Source organism: Fusarium mangiferae, assembly GCF_900044065.1.
Source record: "Fusarium mangiferae strain MRC7560 genome assembly, contig: FMAN_scaffold009, whole genome shotgun sequence".
Taxonomy (NCBI): domain Eukaryota; kingdom Fungi; phylum Ascomycota; class Sordariomycetes; order Hypocreales; family Nectriaceae; genus Fusarium; species Fusarium mangiferae.
This window is the reverse complement of record NW_024573929.1, coordinates 1,079,481-1,094,392: the sequence shown is the minus strand read 5'-3', so window position 1 is coordinate 1,094,392 and position 14,912 is coordinate 1,079,481. Positions and strand designations below refer to the sequence as shown.

General features: G+C 49.6%; 5 protein-coding genes across 5 annotated transcripts; 2 read left to right on the top strand and 3 right to left on the bottom strand.

The window, feature by feature from the left end:
- Window positions 1-713: 713 nt before the first annotated feature.
- On the top strand, window positions 714-3,252 carry FMAN_12454 (putative CYC8-general repressor of transcription; the record flags this gene model as incomplete). The annotated part of the gene is made up of 6 exons (XM_041834995.1): window positions 714-1,011; window positions 1,084-1,277; window positions 1,332-1,997; window positions 2,051-2,350; window positions 2,401-2,715; window positions 2,770-3,252. The coding sequence occupies 6 exons, from the start codon at window positions 714-716 to the stop codon at window positions 3,250-3,252; spliced, it is 2,256 nt and encodes a 751-aa protein (XP_041685203.1).
- A 1,370-nt stretch (window positions 3,253-4,622) lies between these two features.
- FMAN_12453 (uncharacterized protein) lies at window positions 4,623-5,207 on the bottom strand (the record flags this gene model as incomplete). Its single annotated transcript, XM_041834994.1, has 1 exon — window positions 4,623-5,207. The coding sequence occupies one exon, from the start codon at window positions 5,205-5,207 to the stop codon at window positions 4,623-4,625; it is 585 nt and encodes a 194-aa protein (XP_041685202.1).
- Window positions 5,208-5,621: 414 nt separating this feature from the next.
- On the bottom strand, window positions 5,622-6,484 carry FMAN_12452 (uncharacterized protein; the record flags this gene model as incomplete). Its single annotated transcript, XM_041834993.1, has 2 exons — window positions 5,622-5,939; window positions 6,002-6,484. The coding sequence occupies 2 exons, from the start codon at window positions 6,482-6,484 to the stop codon at window positions 5,622-5,624; spliced, it is 801 nt and encodes a 266-aa protein (XP_041685201.1).
- A 1,851-nt stretch (window positions 6,485-8,335) lies between these two features.
- FMAN_12451 (uncharacterized protein) lies at window positions 8,336-9,711 on the top strand (the record flags this gene model as incomplete). Its single annotated transcript, XM_041834992.1, has 5 exons — window positions 8,336-8,601; window positions 8,671-8,693; window positions 8,740-9,104; window positions 9,160-9,200; window positions 9,249-9,711. 5 exons carry the CDS (start codon window positions 8,336-8,338, stop codon window positions 9,709-9,711), a joined length of 1,158 nt encoding a protein of 385 aa, XP_041685200.1.
- A 1,132-nt stretch (window positions 9,712-10,843) lies between these two features.
- On the bottom strand, window positions 10,844-12,332 carry FMAN_12450 (putative fructose-2,6-bisphosphate 2-phosphatase; the record flags this gene model as incomplete). Its single annotated transcript, XM_041834991.1, has 4 exons — window positions 10,844-11,362; window positions 11,412-11,525; window positions 11,577-12,166; window positions 12,227-12,332. The coding sequence occupies 4 exons, from the start codon at window positions 12,330-12,332 to the stop codon at window positions 10,844-10,846; spliced, it is 1,329 nt and encodes a 442-aa protein (XP_041685199.1).
- Between the last annotated feature and the right edge of the window lie 2,580 nt (window positions 12,333-14,912).

Here is a 14,912-nt window from a genome sequence, read left to right as displayed (position 1 = left end):
GCCCAGTCCCCGTCCTTGCGACTCCCATTCTTTCTCCCCATCCCCGTACTGAAAGCGGATCAACCCTCTTTGTGGCATCGCTCCCGTGTCTTCGCATTGCCTTCTCCTCTGGGTCCCCGACTTTCGACAAATCTACCAATTTCTTTCTCAACGCCTTGATCTTCGCTCTTTTTGGGCCTCACCTTTTTCAGGCCGTCCCGCGGTTTACTTCTATTGACCTCTTCGCTGGTCCCGGCCTTTGGAATCTCGTGACGTGCCACTCGCCCCATCGTCGCCTTATTCGCCCACAACCTCCTCTCCCCCCCGTCGGCCTTGTTCTCTCTCTCTTGTCCGCATTCGCAGCGCGAAACCACACCACCAAATAATTATCTCTTCCCCTCGCCGATGCCTTGGCGGTTCCTATCGCATCGACGCTCTACGATTCCACAGCAGAAGACTCAATAGTCACGCTTTTGATCTATATTCCCTTGTCGTTTTTGATTTCCGTCACGATCAATATCGCACCGTGCACCCCGTCCTGTCTCGTCGCGACACGCGAAATACCTATTATAAACATCCTCAGCCACTTCGAGTATCCGGCAGTCGTCTTTCGCGCACCCATTCGCGTCGTCTGGCAATCTCACTTCATTCCCATCGTTCTACGTATGCGATAGTATTTCTACGCGATCGTCGATATCCACGCCGTGGATAATCGACCCGACTACTTAATCATGATGGCAACAAGTATGGGCCCGAATTTCTCTGGGCATCCTGCTGGCATGGGGCATCCAGGTGTCGCCGGCCATCCCATGGGACCTGGTGGCATGCCTCACAACCCAGGTCAGCAAGGTGCTCCTGGGGGAATGCCTCATCAATTCGGAGGACCTATGGTCTCTGCTCCCGGAGCACAAGTAAACCCTGCCCTCATGGGCGGTATGCCGCCGGGTGCGAACCCAAATGCTCATGCTTTGCAGCACCTCAATCCCACCGCGCAGCAGCAAATGCTTCAGCAACAGCTCCAGCAACAACATTGTATGTGATATCCTACTGGCACTGTCCTTACCATCCCTGTCCCTGCGCAACCGCTAATTGGCCCATTCACAGTTGGTAATCCGCAAGCGATGGCTGCGATGCGACAGCAACAGCAACACCTACTTCAGCAACAACAACAAGCGCGACAACTCATGGCTCATCAAGCCTTCCAAGCCAATATCCAGGGCGGTATGCCTATGAACATGGGTCAATTTAGCCAACTCAACCCTCAGCAGCTCCATCAACTTAGAAGAGGCCTGGCTCCGGTAAGTCAATTCATAGCCTAGCTGCCATTCGCGTCTTTTCAGCTAACAAATCAGGGACAGCATCCACAAGCCCAAGCGATTATGGCCCAGCAGCTCGCTCTGCAACAACATCAACAGCAACAGCAGCAGCAGCAACAGCAGCAGCAGCAACAACAGCAGCAGCAGGTTGCTCATGCTCAGCAAATGCAAGCTGGACCTAATCCAGGCCAACCGATGCAGATGAACGCTCAGAGCATACAAGCTATGCAGCAAAATCAACTCGCTCTTCAAAATCAGATGGCCAACCAGCAGGGCCAACAACCCCAGGGACAACCTCAGCCTCAAACCCAACCACAACAGCAGCAACAGCAGTCTGGCCAGCAACAGCCTCAGCACACCCCTCAGCAATCATCGCAGGCTGGTACACCCGCTCCCACTGGACCTCAAACACCAGCTCAAACGCCCAGCTCAACTCCTGCTCAGCCCTCCCAACTTCCACCTGGACAGAGCCAACCACAGGTGCCACAAACTCCTGCTCAACCACAAGCTCAACCGCAGCCCCAACCCCAGGCACAGTCACAACCGCAGCCACAAGCTCAGCATCAGCAGCATCAGATGAGCGCCACTACCGCGCAGCAACTCGCACTTCAAAGCCAACTTCTCCAGCAGCGACGAGATAGCATGAAGGGCCAATGTTTACTAAAACTGATGCAATTCAGCGAACACTTGAGTGGCTTTCCTGTAAGATACATCGTAATGAAGTCCTCTGTGACAAGCTAACAAGAGATCTCTAGGGCTCAAAGGGCCGAGATGACGTCTCCTACTGGCAGGGCTTTGTGTTTCGCTTCTTCTCACCAAATGGTGTCTTTCGTCATTCATTACATATCACTGACGCCGAGGATACGACCGATAAGCAATACGAAATCGCTTATCCTGCTATTGCTCGATACTTTCACACGCATTTCGGCAGTGGCGTAAAGAATATGCAGTTGATCATGGATAAGGGTGTGACAGATCGACCTCTTCCTGGCGATTGTCACTGTATTGAAAATTCTAAGGCCAGTTTCGTTTATTGGTTCGAGACTGGATCTCACGTAAGACATTCTGATTGATCTGAGTAGATGAGTTGCTAAGATGGTGATAGTTGGTCGCTAGTGGTACGCTCCGAGCACAATTCGACGCTGAACAAAGGATCGAACTTTTCGAGTTCCTCACCACGAGTCATGACGAATTCATATCACGAAAACAGGTCATCGATGCCGCGAAGCCCGCCCACATGTGGATGAAGGAATGGCACAAAACTAACTCACAGGATGGCAAATCACCCGAATTGTCTAAGAAGGGCAAGGGTCGACAGTTGAAGTCACCTCAAACCCAGCCACCAGAGGTCCTAGTTGACCTGCCGGATTCGGCTGTCAACAGCAAAGGTGTGACTGAAGCTGTCTTCCAGTTTCTTGAGGTAGGGACAGCTCACTCAACGTAAGTAAGAGTGACGCTAATGAATAATGTCCAGATTGTTGAAGTGATGGGACAGATGAACCCATTATTCCAATTTTACCATTCGAACCCCGGCCTTGGCCCGTACCAAGCCCTCGATCAGTATGTCTCAACACAGATCAACGGAGTTCCGCCCAATATGAATGGTCAACAAATACCCCCCGGGGCCCGCACACCGAGCTTCGGACAATTTCCCATGGGTGCAAGCCCAGCCGCGGCTCATATGAATCTCCCTGGATCACCACACATGGGCAGCCCAGCACCCGGACACATGCAAGCTCCCGGAATGCAGATGCAGCAAAGTCAGCAGGGTACTGGGTCAAGCGGCCCCAGTGCAAACACCTCCCCCGCTTCGAACAAGCGCCGACGGCCATCAGCAGTGAAAGAGGAGGATGGATCTGGAGCACCTACGCCTGCTGCCAATGGAATGCCACGTAATGCCAAACCACCCACACCAAGGATGCCAAAGCGGCTCAAGGGAAACCCGCCAGCTCAGTAAGGGATGGGCTGCCTCATTACCTCGTACAGCGAGATATTTGAGTGTTTTATTCAGCATCACTTTGCATAGTGGCGTCACTTCGTATTTGTTACTGCTATGGGCCTATTTGTGGGGAAGATATTCTGTTGTGACAAAGTGAAGGTATCTTGAAAGACGTGTATTCCCACATACATACAATCTTGGCTATGTTTGTCAATGCATAACGGATGCTCTTGGGAAGCCCCTTCTTGGAGCACACCCTTTCACTGTCCAGTCATCTTTGCCTGGGCAGTGAATCGGAGACACGGATGACGAGACCCACGCATGTTGGAACATGCACATAATGATAGTAAACGACATCGTCATGGGCCTGTTTCTTGAGCATCAAAGCCCACCACCAATAGAGGGGAAGGAGGAGATATGGGGATTAATTTGGGTAACGTGGTTAAGTTACCTACTCTTGTACTCTTGTACGATTACAGGGGCCTGGGGCACAGGCTGGCGTCGAAAGTCTTGGCTACCCTTATTTGTTTTTGTCATCTGCATTTGCCTTGATCTTGTTTATTCACCTGAAAAGAATGCTCTCAGCAAGTCATTAGGTGTATACGGGGGGGAGTTTGGAGACCCTGGTGGATTGGTCGAGCATGCTGTTGTCGTCAATGTCCGTCTTAATTTAAGAGCTAAAGACCAAAATCACGGGGGAGAGGAGCTGAGGTTGTGCTGTGCCGTGCCGTGCTGTGTTGCGTTGCGTTGCGTTGTGTTGACTTATGAGCAGTCTGGTGGCGCGAGGATCATGGGTTTGTTCAGATTATACCTAGGCTAAATATGGAGTTTGGTCTTTACGATGTTAATTCGATTTATCAGTCTGTCTAAATCTTTGGTTTATCTTGGTGTTGACGGTTTTACTGCTTCATGAGCGTCTGATAAAGCAACATTTGGGGGCAAAGGTTCACTGTGCCACATAGTACAACCCAAGAACCGACATTGCACGAAAGAGAAGTGAATCATAGCAATCTGACATGAACCAGTCTTTGCAGGCATTGGTTACTGAGAAACCATGTCCCTTACCGGGCGTTCTGTTGATATCTTGTATCGCTTGTGATGAGACAGCATTAGATGAGGCAACTAGCAGTTCCATGAACAAATAGATGACGTTATGGATAAATTTTAATGCGTGGATGAATAGCGTATTAGTTCCCTTCCTTGGAATATGCTTGATCTTATTGCATACATCAAGTTCTAACACATGTCCCCCCCTTTGCCCCTAAAGTGCATCTTGCCGGCCGTCCAGCTTCATCGTAATGTCGTTGATGTCACTATCCTTCTATACAATCAGTACTTAAAACGCTTGGCGGAGATCGAGCTGTATGAACGTACTGGAGTATGTGCTCTCAGGCACTGTTTTTGAACCACCAGCCAGAAGTCTTCTTGGCCGGGAGATGCTCACCACGAACGGAGATGTAGCACTTGAGTGCTCCTCTAGACGAAGCCATCATCTCCTTGAGAAGAAACCACTCAAGCTCAGAGCGAGCCATGATGTCTGTCTTGGTGACGAGATCACGATAATGCCACTCCTTATCGCTAGGTCCAAGCGGGTAAATTTTGCCGCCATAGGTCCAGTACAGCGTAGCAGAGATGAGCTTGGGACGGCGGACTTGGCGGCTGAGACGATTCTTGCCGGATGCCTCGACGACAGGGAGCTTTTCCCGTAAGAGGTTGAGGAGATGAACCCTGGAGGTATTGAGAGGAATGCTCAGAGGGGTCGGGAGAGGATCCCAGGAGCCAGTGAGAGTGCTGTCGTGGCAGGGATCATGGACAATGAGATCAAACTCGAGCTGTGAAACTGGTGGGAGAGGCACAAGAGGTCTCGCATCACTTGAGGGATTGTCGGTTGAGTTGCTCAGAGCTGAAGGGAAGCTTTTGGCCTTGAGTGGATGGTGCGCAAAGGGCTCTTGGGCAGTGATGAACAAATCCATGGCACTTGGTAACTCTGAGGTTCAGAGTCTGAAGGAAACAGTGAGATGAGGCAAAGATAACGATGAGGAGAAGAAGGCTGAGGAAGCGGAGGTGTTGTGTGTAATTCAGGCCACCTGAGATGTTATTGAAGTGAGGGGTCGTTTTGTAACGACTGTGCCAGAGACTCAGCTCCTATTCAGTGAGATAGATGCTCTGATTTTGATGAGCGCGCAGAAAAGGGCGAGTGTCAGGTTGGCGTGAATGTGAACTGGCCAGGGGCTGACAGTGACAACTTGGCTGAGATGCTTCCGAACAACACACGATCACAGTTACAGTCTGAGGGATTTCATTCGCTTCAAGGGCTTCAGAAGAAACTAGAATGAGGAGGGCTAATACATGATATCTCTTCAATGCTTGACCGCTTGTAAACCCCCTTATTCCCCCGTGTCACCAGGCTCCACGCTTGCAACTTTAGGCATCTTAGGTCCCGGCTGAGAATTAGTCGCCGCAGGGGCAGTGTTGATTTCTGATGCAGCTGGCTCAGGCACGGTGGTGTTATCTCCGGCGTTCGAAGGTTCAGGCGCATTGGTGTTGATCGCATCCGTTGGAGAGGTTGATGATGGCGAAGGCTGAGTATTGCCAGTCGAGTTATTCTGGCTGTTGCCAGTGGTGCCATTTGAACTTCCGTTTGGGGGAGTACTCTGATCGTTATCGGTTTGTTGGGCCAGAATCTTAATAGGCACATAACCATGCTAGAGAATTCTATCAGCTATCTCCTTCTCCTCTACCACTTCCCTCTAGCCAATGCACTCACATCGACCAAGATAAAGGCTCCATAGTTATTTATTGCTGTGTCCATCATCAACGTATGGAAATCTGGAGCTGTCATATCGCCAAATGACACCTTCTTCACAAGATCTGGTGGTGAAACAGGTCCATCTATTGGGTTAATAGTGAGGATTGAACGGTAGCTTCTCGTGAGATAGAGTGTACAACGTCGGGTATAAGCTTTATCTCCAAGTCCATGCTGCTCAGACCACCAGGATAAATTTCCTAGCACTGTTTCCCGAGGTGGAGGATAGTTGTAGCAAGCATCGTTCGAGGCGAGAACAGTTCCTGCACGATGGTATATGACTTTGATCCTGATGGGTGGAGAAAAGGCAGGACGATACAGCTGAACTAGCTGAACAGGTGTTATGGTGAGTTGTGGTAGAGCAACCGGCGTCGTAGGTACATTTATGGGAACTACTGGGAGGATGTAGTTCCCAAAGATGGGGGGTTGAAAGAGGAAAGCCATAGACGTAGAATTTTAGGGTAACGAGGGAGTTGACAGATAAGACATCATGGCTTCTGATAGAATTCTCTACTTTAAATACGTGAAATGGTAGGACTATGGGCCGTTTAGTCACGGTGATCAAGTTGGGTTCGTGATGATGTGTCTGGTGTTGATGGCTAGTAGACTATTGCTTGGTGTCACTCACTCCTAACACTGTTCAGCCTCTGTGAATACACCTCATTCGGCCGAGTCCAGCTTGTGATTAAATGCATTAATAAGTCCCACAGCTTTTGCCATGTTTCATTTTTAATAGCCCATGGGTATGGGTAGATATTTTATTTCACGTATTATCCTCAAGAGTACTAACTTAGGTGAGTCGTTGAGATGATTGCGTTTTGACAGGCGGGGAAGAAGTACTCAGGACTTGAATCGATCCCTCCCTCTCTGTAGGTACTAGGTACTAGGTAGGCTGGCAGCTAATACCATACCTACCTTAGGTACTTACTCAGTGAGACATACCTAACAGCAAGCATCCTAAATACTTAGGTACTGTGTATATCAATCAACTTTCCTAAGGTAAGGTAGTGGCCATCCATCTTTGAACTGATACCACTTTATAAGTGGATATGTACCAGATACCTCTATCATGGTATGGAAAGGACTTTAGGTTCAGATGACACACGCATAGGTACTCGTCCATAGGTAAGGTAGGTAGGCAGGTTGGAAAGTGCCACCATTCGCGCCTGCTCTGTGTTTCAGACCAGCTCCTGCCGACATCGAAATTGATTTACCCCTTGAAAAGAATTGCATGTCCAATATCAAATTCACCATCCCCCAGTCCAATCCAATCGACCACTATACTCTCTCTCCTTCGTTGTTCAACAAACAATGGCCCAGCGCAAATCGCTCTGGTTGTCAAATCTAGATTCGGCAATTGCATGACGGCAGAGACAGATCCTAACTTAGCGGCTGCCTCTGACGTATCATATCACACTAAGATCGACGAGCCTTCGTGCATTGCCTTGGCTTGGCCTTATCCTCACCAACTAAGTGCCCCGTGCCCCGATAAACTCTATCGGTCGCTTACTGTAAGCTATCGTCCACCAATTTGAGCTGCATTAGAGCTGTTGTTGCTGTTCCATTGCTGTGGAGCGGATCAAGGATACTGACATAGCAAGACGCCAATGGCCAGGAAATCACTGGTTTAAATATCACGAATGCGCTCTTAACAAGATGTCTCGGCAATTACAATGCCGTGGACTAGTCAACCGTGGTGAATGGACAAAAGGGCCCTCCATCCTCCTCCCTGCAGCTTCGTTGTTGGAACTGGTCTCCATCCCTACCTTACGGAAAAGAAAAGAAAGGCTCAACCGAAGCGGTGACAATCTACATCCTCTTCACCGTCAGACATCACTGGACTCGGTCGGTACCCAGGTGATATTAAAAGTTACTAACCCTCCACACCCGGGCCATCGGACTTCCACAAGAGGAGCGCCACGTCCTCAACGTCCAGTCTTTAGTCCAGGATCAGCCTCTGGACGACGCTACCACTACAGCTTGCATTGCACCGGTCCTTCTCTTCCGCGTAACCCGCCTCCTCGACAAACCCTCAGCTCGCCGTGCAGTACAGAAATGCCCTGATACGGACATCGAAGACTCGGTGGCGTGGGGATCGCATTTTGCTTCTTGCAACATTTTCGTGGCATTCGACATTGATTTCGACTTGGTCTTTTGGCTTTGACAAACCGAGACCCTTGCTACAAAACCTCGAGATCAAGCCGACATTTCTAATTGGTGTTCAATCGTGTGCACCACTCACCACTACCAATCATCTAACCTCTTACCTCTGATCACGTCGGTAGCCATGATACAATGAAGGGGGGCGGACTGCTTATTCCACCATGGTTCGAATACCACGAGCCAAGTTGCTCTGACTGGGCCATTGTCAGCATCGCCTTTGGCATGACTCTGTGTCTGGCAATTTTTGGTCTCATTCGTGTGGGCATTCAAACTTATCATCAATGGAAACGCGCACAAAGAATCACAACGTATATGATCTTGATATGGCTTGAATTGGTCTCCAGCGCCATTATTGGAGGTCTTGGCTGGGGTTATGTTCGAGGAACTATTCGCCCAGGGTGAGTCTTGGTTGCTCAATCTCTATCTTCAATGACATCAAGCTCAATGATTAACCATGTCACTTCAAGGTTCCTGATATATTTCTTCATCTGTATGTTCACTGGCTCACGTTTGCGGTCCTGGGTTAATCGCTACAGTGCTCCTTTGGGTATTTCAAATCCATTGCATTATGCAAATCATTGTCAACCGAATAGCCCTTCTCCACGTTTCACCGACCATCGTTCGACGACTAAAATGGGGAATATTTGTTATCTTGGCACTTATTAACGTTTCAGTCTTTTGTATTTGGATACCGGCTCGACTGCAAATTAGCCAGACTTATATCGACATCAACAACGTTTGGGACCGAATCGAGAAAGGGATTTTTGCAGTTATTGATCTGGCTCTGAACTTCTACTTTGTCTATCTTGTCCGCTCGTCCCTCATATCATACGGCCTAACCAAGTATGTGGTTTTGTATCGCTTCAACCTGGTGATGGTCATCGTCTCCATCTCGATGGACGTAAGTCCTCATTATCAAACTCTTTTTTATCTCAGCTGGCTGACACTCGAAATAGATTCTAATCATTGGGTCAATGTCACTACGGAATACATTTCTGTATGTTGAAACTCCCGTGGATTGCCCATCAGCTAATCGTTGTGTCAGATACGTTGAGTTTCACCCACTTGCATATCTCGTGAAGCTTCATATCGAATTGTCCATGGCCGAGCTCATTGCCAAGATCGTCAAGGCCTCCGGGCCTAATCTCGCTCCTTGTCGCTGCACTTGCCACGAAAATCCCAACCATACATTCCTACATCAACTACAATTTCGGCACAGTGTACCTGCAGCTCCCAGTGTGACTGCACCAACCACTGGAAGATTCCGTCGCTCTTGGCCGATGTCAAAGGCCACGCGCAGCAGAGAGAAGCGCCGTGGAGGAACCCGATCACAAACCCCGTCTTTGACCAAGAAGATGGTTTCAAAGAAGCGACAAAGTAGCGAAGAAAACCAGCCGGAACAGGAAGTCTGGAAATCTGACACCAATACCGGCACAGACTGCGCCTCGCACCACTTGCCGAGTTCTACGGGACAATCGAACGAAAGCTCACACGATCATAATGATTGAAGCCACGACGGAAAATCGCGTAAGCGAGAATCTTCCCCATGCCTCTGAACGTTCTGCCCTACAAAGCCAAATCAGGTAGCCATGGTAGGTTTGGAGCGAACACGGCGCACTGTGTCTTCAGAGGGTTCAGAAGATATCAATATGAATAGCTCAGGAAGGACTCAGGAACGACTTAAGAACATGAAAGGCCCTCTCTATGGACGCTATCTAAGAGGTCGATTGACCTCGATGAGTCTCCAACACTTTGGGTCGGTACCAAAATCGACCCCACCGAGTAACTACCGGCGCACGCTGCTCTTCTTTTCCGCGGTCTCCACCTTGACGAGCCTGATGAGGTATTGCTGGGATGTCGAGGGCTCTCCGATGCCATAATCGGTGCAGGAGCCTACAGACTTCGTGCGATGGTCGGATGTTGAACGATCGATGAGCAATTATCAGCTGGGGAGATAATGTCCATCCATGACCTCAGTGTGTCGCCCCCAGTCGTTCTCGATATTGATTGTACTTGTAGATCATCGTCTTATATATGAGTTAAGGGAAACGAAATATTGGATATTACGAGGGCAGTAAAGAAGCATCCTAGTTACTAGCCAGGACACAATATCATCCTAGACGGGGGATAAAAAAACCTGGCATTCCACATCAGGCATTGCCACAACAATTTGAATTTGTTCTCAACCACCTGCATTGCTCAACTTCAGTTTACTTAACGGACAATTGCTCTCATATGTGACCATCATGATTTTGTGATTCGTTCAGTTGATGTGCTTCGATGTCATTTTTATATAGACACTAATCATTATCCAGCCTGATCCGCTATCAGACAAATAGCAAATAACGCCGTTGATCCTGTACAGAGCCGTACCGAAGCCCTACCATTGTGCCTTTCGTGACATTATGCCGTGTATGTGTTTATTCCCGAGCCCTAGGTTCCTGCGGATATCGTACGAGCTCTCTTCTTCATAGCAAGTAATGATAGAAAGCTCGTCAAAAATGCTTTGCCGTGTCATCATACCCCTAAATCTGTTCCATATGCACGCTCATTTCAAATCGTAACAGTCATCCACCGGGCGCATGTTCGCCGTATACTCAAGTACACTCTTGTGAGACTTGAAAATGTTGTATATCGTAATTACATGACACCAGGGGCTGGGTTCTCGTGCTTGGCGGTGCTGCCCTTGCCTCTCCAGGTGCTGACGGCAGGAATATTGGCCTCATAGCGAACTTCCTCGGTACCGTAGGCTCCCGGGGTAAGTTTTATCAAGGTGTGCAGGGGCACATTCATCCAAGGGCTCTTAGACTGGTCCTTCTTCATGAAGTATGCATATATACATCGTAACACAGCTTGGTGGGTGACGATAAGAATATCTTCACTTCGCTCCAATTCCATGATGATGGGTTCAAGGCGGATAACAACATCACGGTACGACTCCCCGCCACGATATCGGTAGTTGTACTTGTCTTCATCACGGGCGGCAAAGTCCTCGGGATATCGGTCCTTGATCTCCTGATAAGTCAAGCCGTCGCATACTCCTGAGTCAAGCTCATCGAGCGCCTTCCACTGGAGTTGATTGTAGTGCTGGGGAAGGAAACGAGAAGTAGCAATAGTGCGTCGCAAAGTCGAGGTCCATACTGTTAGTGGTCGATCGTCCTACCTAGTGTTAGCCACATAAAAAATGTTAGGGTGCAGCTGGACTTACACCAACTGACTTTCGGACGAGCTCAGGAAGTTTTCTCGCATACTGTTCACCACGAGGAGAGAGGAGTGTATCACCGCCAATTCTTCCGTCAATGTTATACAAGGATTCGCCATGCTATAAAGATTGTCAGTGATTGATTTGATCGCGCAACGTAATCGCTCTTACTCTTGATAGCCAAACTGAACGAGGACGGATGTGTAGATTCATAAGATAGTACACAATGCGACTTTGGAGATAATCTCGGATACGGCTGATAATGACTTGCTTACCGACATCCATGATCTTGAGGTAAGTTAGGTGAGACTCTTTACCATCAGCGTCAATGGTGCAGTACACCTTTTCGTAGTTGCGAATGCGGTTACGGAAATCGAGGGCGGCAGTCTCAGGATCCTGTCCGCGATAGTCCGGGCTGGTAGTCTTGACATCTCGGATATTGGCCATGATGAGCTCTTCGTCGTCGCACTTGCTCTCGACAAAGAGAACCTCGATACCGTTTTCGTTGCAGACCTCCAGGACCCACTTGCGGCGTTCCAGAGTAGAATTGGTAGCATCAAGAATACCAACAATGCCGCCAGAACGAAACCAGGCGAGCATGTCGGCAACAGCAGCCTCGGCGGCAGCACGACGGGTGCGTTCTCCTTCGGGATTGTTGATATCGAAAAAATCGGCCGTGGGTTGTGGTGCATCATTGCGGCGGTAGTTGCCAACGTTGAAAGTCTGTGCAGGAATGGAGAGCCACTGAAGATATCGCTGAGCTGAGAAGTTGGTCAGCTATGATGGCGCATGATGCAGATGCAGATAGAAATGGAACCTACCTCTTTGGGCAATATAACTCTTGCCTCGGGCTGGTAGACCGACCATGACCACGCAGATCCTGGTATCTTCGGCCTGAACGCCGACACCGTTAGTTCGAGAAGGCATCGTGGCTGACGGTTTGCGACAAATTGGGTGTAAGTTGCTTGGGCGGTGAAATTGAAAGCGACTGCTACTGAGCAGAGCAATCAAGGTTCACAAACGAGAGCCAGGCACTGATCAAATCTGATGAAGCTCCAATACTGCAGAGGCATCAAACAAAGAAGGGGATGAGATTGGAAAGACGATAGTCTAATCGAAGACGAGCGGTAGAATGTGGGAGTCAGAATGTTAGTGGTCGTGTGAGCCGAGGTAGACTCTACAGAGGGGAGGGTGAGTGAGGAGAAAGGAAAGACCTGGGTGAGTTCTTTCCGACGACTGGATCCGAAGGTAGCCAGCCAGTTGGTCGAGATCAGATGAGGAAGCCACGGCACGTAGATGGATGGTATGTTCCTTCCCGTCCCAACGGAGTATATTCACGTCGATGATACGCCAAATTGACCCCAATGAAGTGGCCTCAATGCAACTTTGCTCGATGCAGTAAATAGAGCCAGTCGAAGCTCTATCGGCCTGTATATGCAGCCCCAAAGTTGAACTGGCCGAGAAGAGCAAGATTCAGATGAATTTGATGTGATCTGCAGTAAAGGCACCCGGGGCAAGGGAACCAAGACTTCGGGGAGAAGCTGTCTGAGGATGAAGTGGGGGATAGAGTGAGGGGTCGAATAGTGAGCGAGCGGTCTATGGATGAAAGGAAAAGAAATTGAGATGGATGGACAGCAGCAGCTTTAACTAGTTGCTCTATAGAGTAGCAAGCCGTGCCTGGGGTAGCGTATCGAATAGTTCAAGGGACAGAAGGCCGATGAGGATAAGAGAGGTCAAGTGACAGAAGTCCAAGGTGAAGTAAGGTAAGGGTATGCAGGTAGCTACGGTAAGGTAAGGTAAGGTAGCTTGGGATGAAGATGGAGTCGGGTTTGAGGCTAAGAGGGGGACCCAACCCAGCTGAGTATCACACTTGATACGGTACAGCTTATCGCTGCTATAGCAAGAAGAAAATACCTGTACTTTAGTCAAGGCAATCGAGTTTGCTCCATCACAAACACGAAAGAGAAAAAAAATTCATGTTGAGCATGCGGCTTGCATCGTCTTTCTCAATGTCGTGGCTCCATCATGAATGACGATGGAATGGAGACAGGCCAATGGGATTACGTCGTTGCCCCGCTAAAGCCCGCGTTTCTGATCCACTGTCGCGGGCCAAACCTCCCCGCCGCCGCTCGGATGGACGCCGTGCGTGTCTGTAGAGGCCCCGGGACAGTCGAGATGCCCTGTATGGTGGTGGCTCGGAGACGGTCCTGTAGGGGACGACAGAAGGTCGGGTGCTCCAAAACCACCCCTGAATCTGACTTCATCATATCCCTTCCGGTCTCTTGCGTGGGAACCTCCACTCTGTAAAATTTCCATTTCACTTTGCCGATCAGATGGTGGGGGAGGAAAGCCGCAGCCCTGCCAGAGACCTGTACGTAGCCGCTAGCTCAACCTTCGTTGCAGTTGTCTCATGGTGACCTGCCTCCGGATCCTCCCGGCATGGTCCCGGAGACGGCAACCAGATATCAGGCATTTAAGGACAATCTTCGGCGTCAAAAGCTCAGAAAGATGGTGTTGGGGATATGCAGTAGCCATTGAGAATATTGCCCTTGGTTGTGTGAATTTAGGCATTTCACGGCAGACACCGACAAGACGCCGAGCCCAGAACCGACCGAGTCAGCTCCAGTAAACAGACATTGATATTGGTATTGGCGTGGACATCGATAGATCCAAATCTCATCACACTTGTCCCGTGCTCTTACCCGGGCCGTCAGCCTCAATCCATGGTCAAATGTTTGCCTGGACCCGTCTGTCTGGGCGCAACTACAGTACGGTACGGTATGCTGCAGGAACCACCACCAGCTGCCGCTCACGAGACCTATGCTGAGCTCCGGGTCTGTCCGAATTGGCACCACCAGTATCATGTCATGTCGCGTCGTGTTGTTGCGATATCATGACTTGCGATTGCTTTTTGAAGGTCCCCAGATGCCGTTTTCTGGGGTGCGTTCTCGGCCGATGTTTGCATTTCCAACGCATGTTATGTATGGGGTCATCCGTCTTCTGACCCGTCTTCCATCCGATTTGACGTTGTGATGTGATGGTAGATGCAACTTGAACCTCATTCTCCCCCAAGCTCCCAGACTTTCCGGGCGTGGGGTCCCCTCACCCCAGGTTTAGTTGCTTTTTTGCGGCTTTCTGTCGTGTTGCACTGCTGCCCTTCCCTTACACCGCCTTGCGGCCTCACGATAACGAAGATTTGGTGGATCGGATTCGTTCGCTTGAACACTGACAATGAATCAAAGAAATATTTTATCTCGTACCTTGCTAAAGGCAAAGGTATTTGCACGACCCCTTGTCCGTACAGGTAACGGAGGTCCGGCTGCGACACCTCTCATAATTTTCTTGTGCTTCGGCCCGTAACGTCAGATGTCGATGACAAATGTTGAAGTGGTAAGGTCTCTCTCTCTGGTGATTCTGTATCCGAGCCAAACAGGATGGGATGTGCCAGGCCAGGATGTCATTGAAGCCGAGTCTTGTGACTTGAGTCGAATGCTTGACCTGCAACGG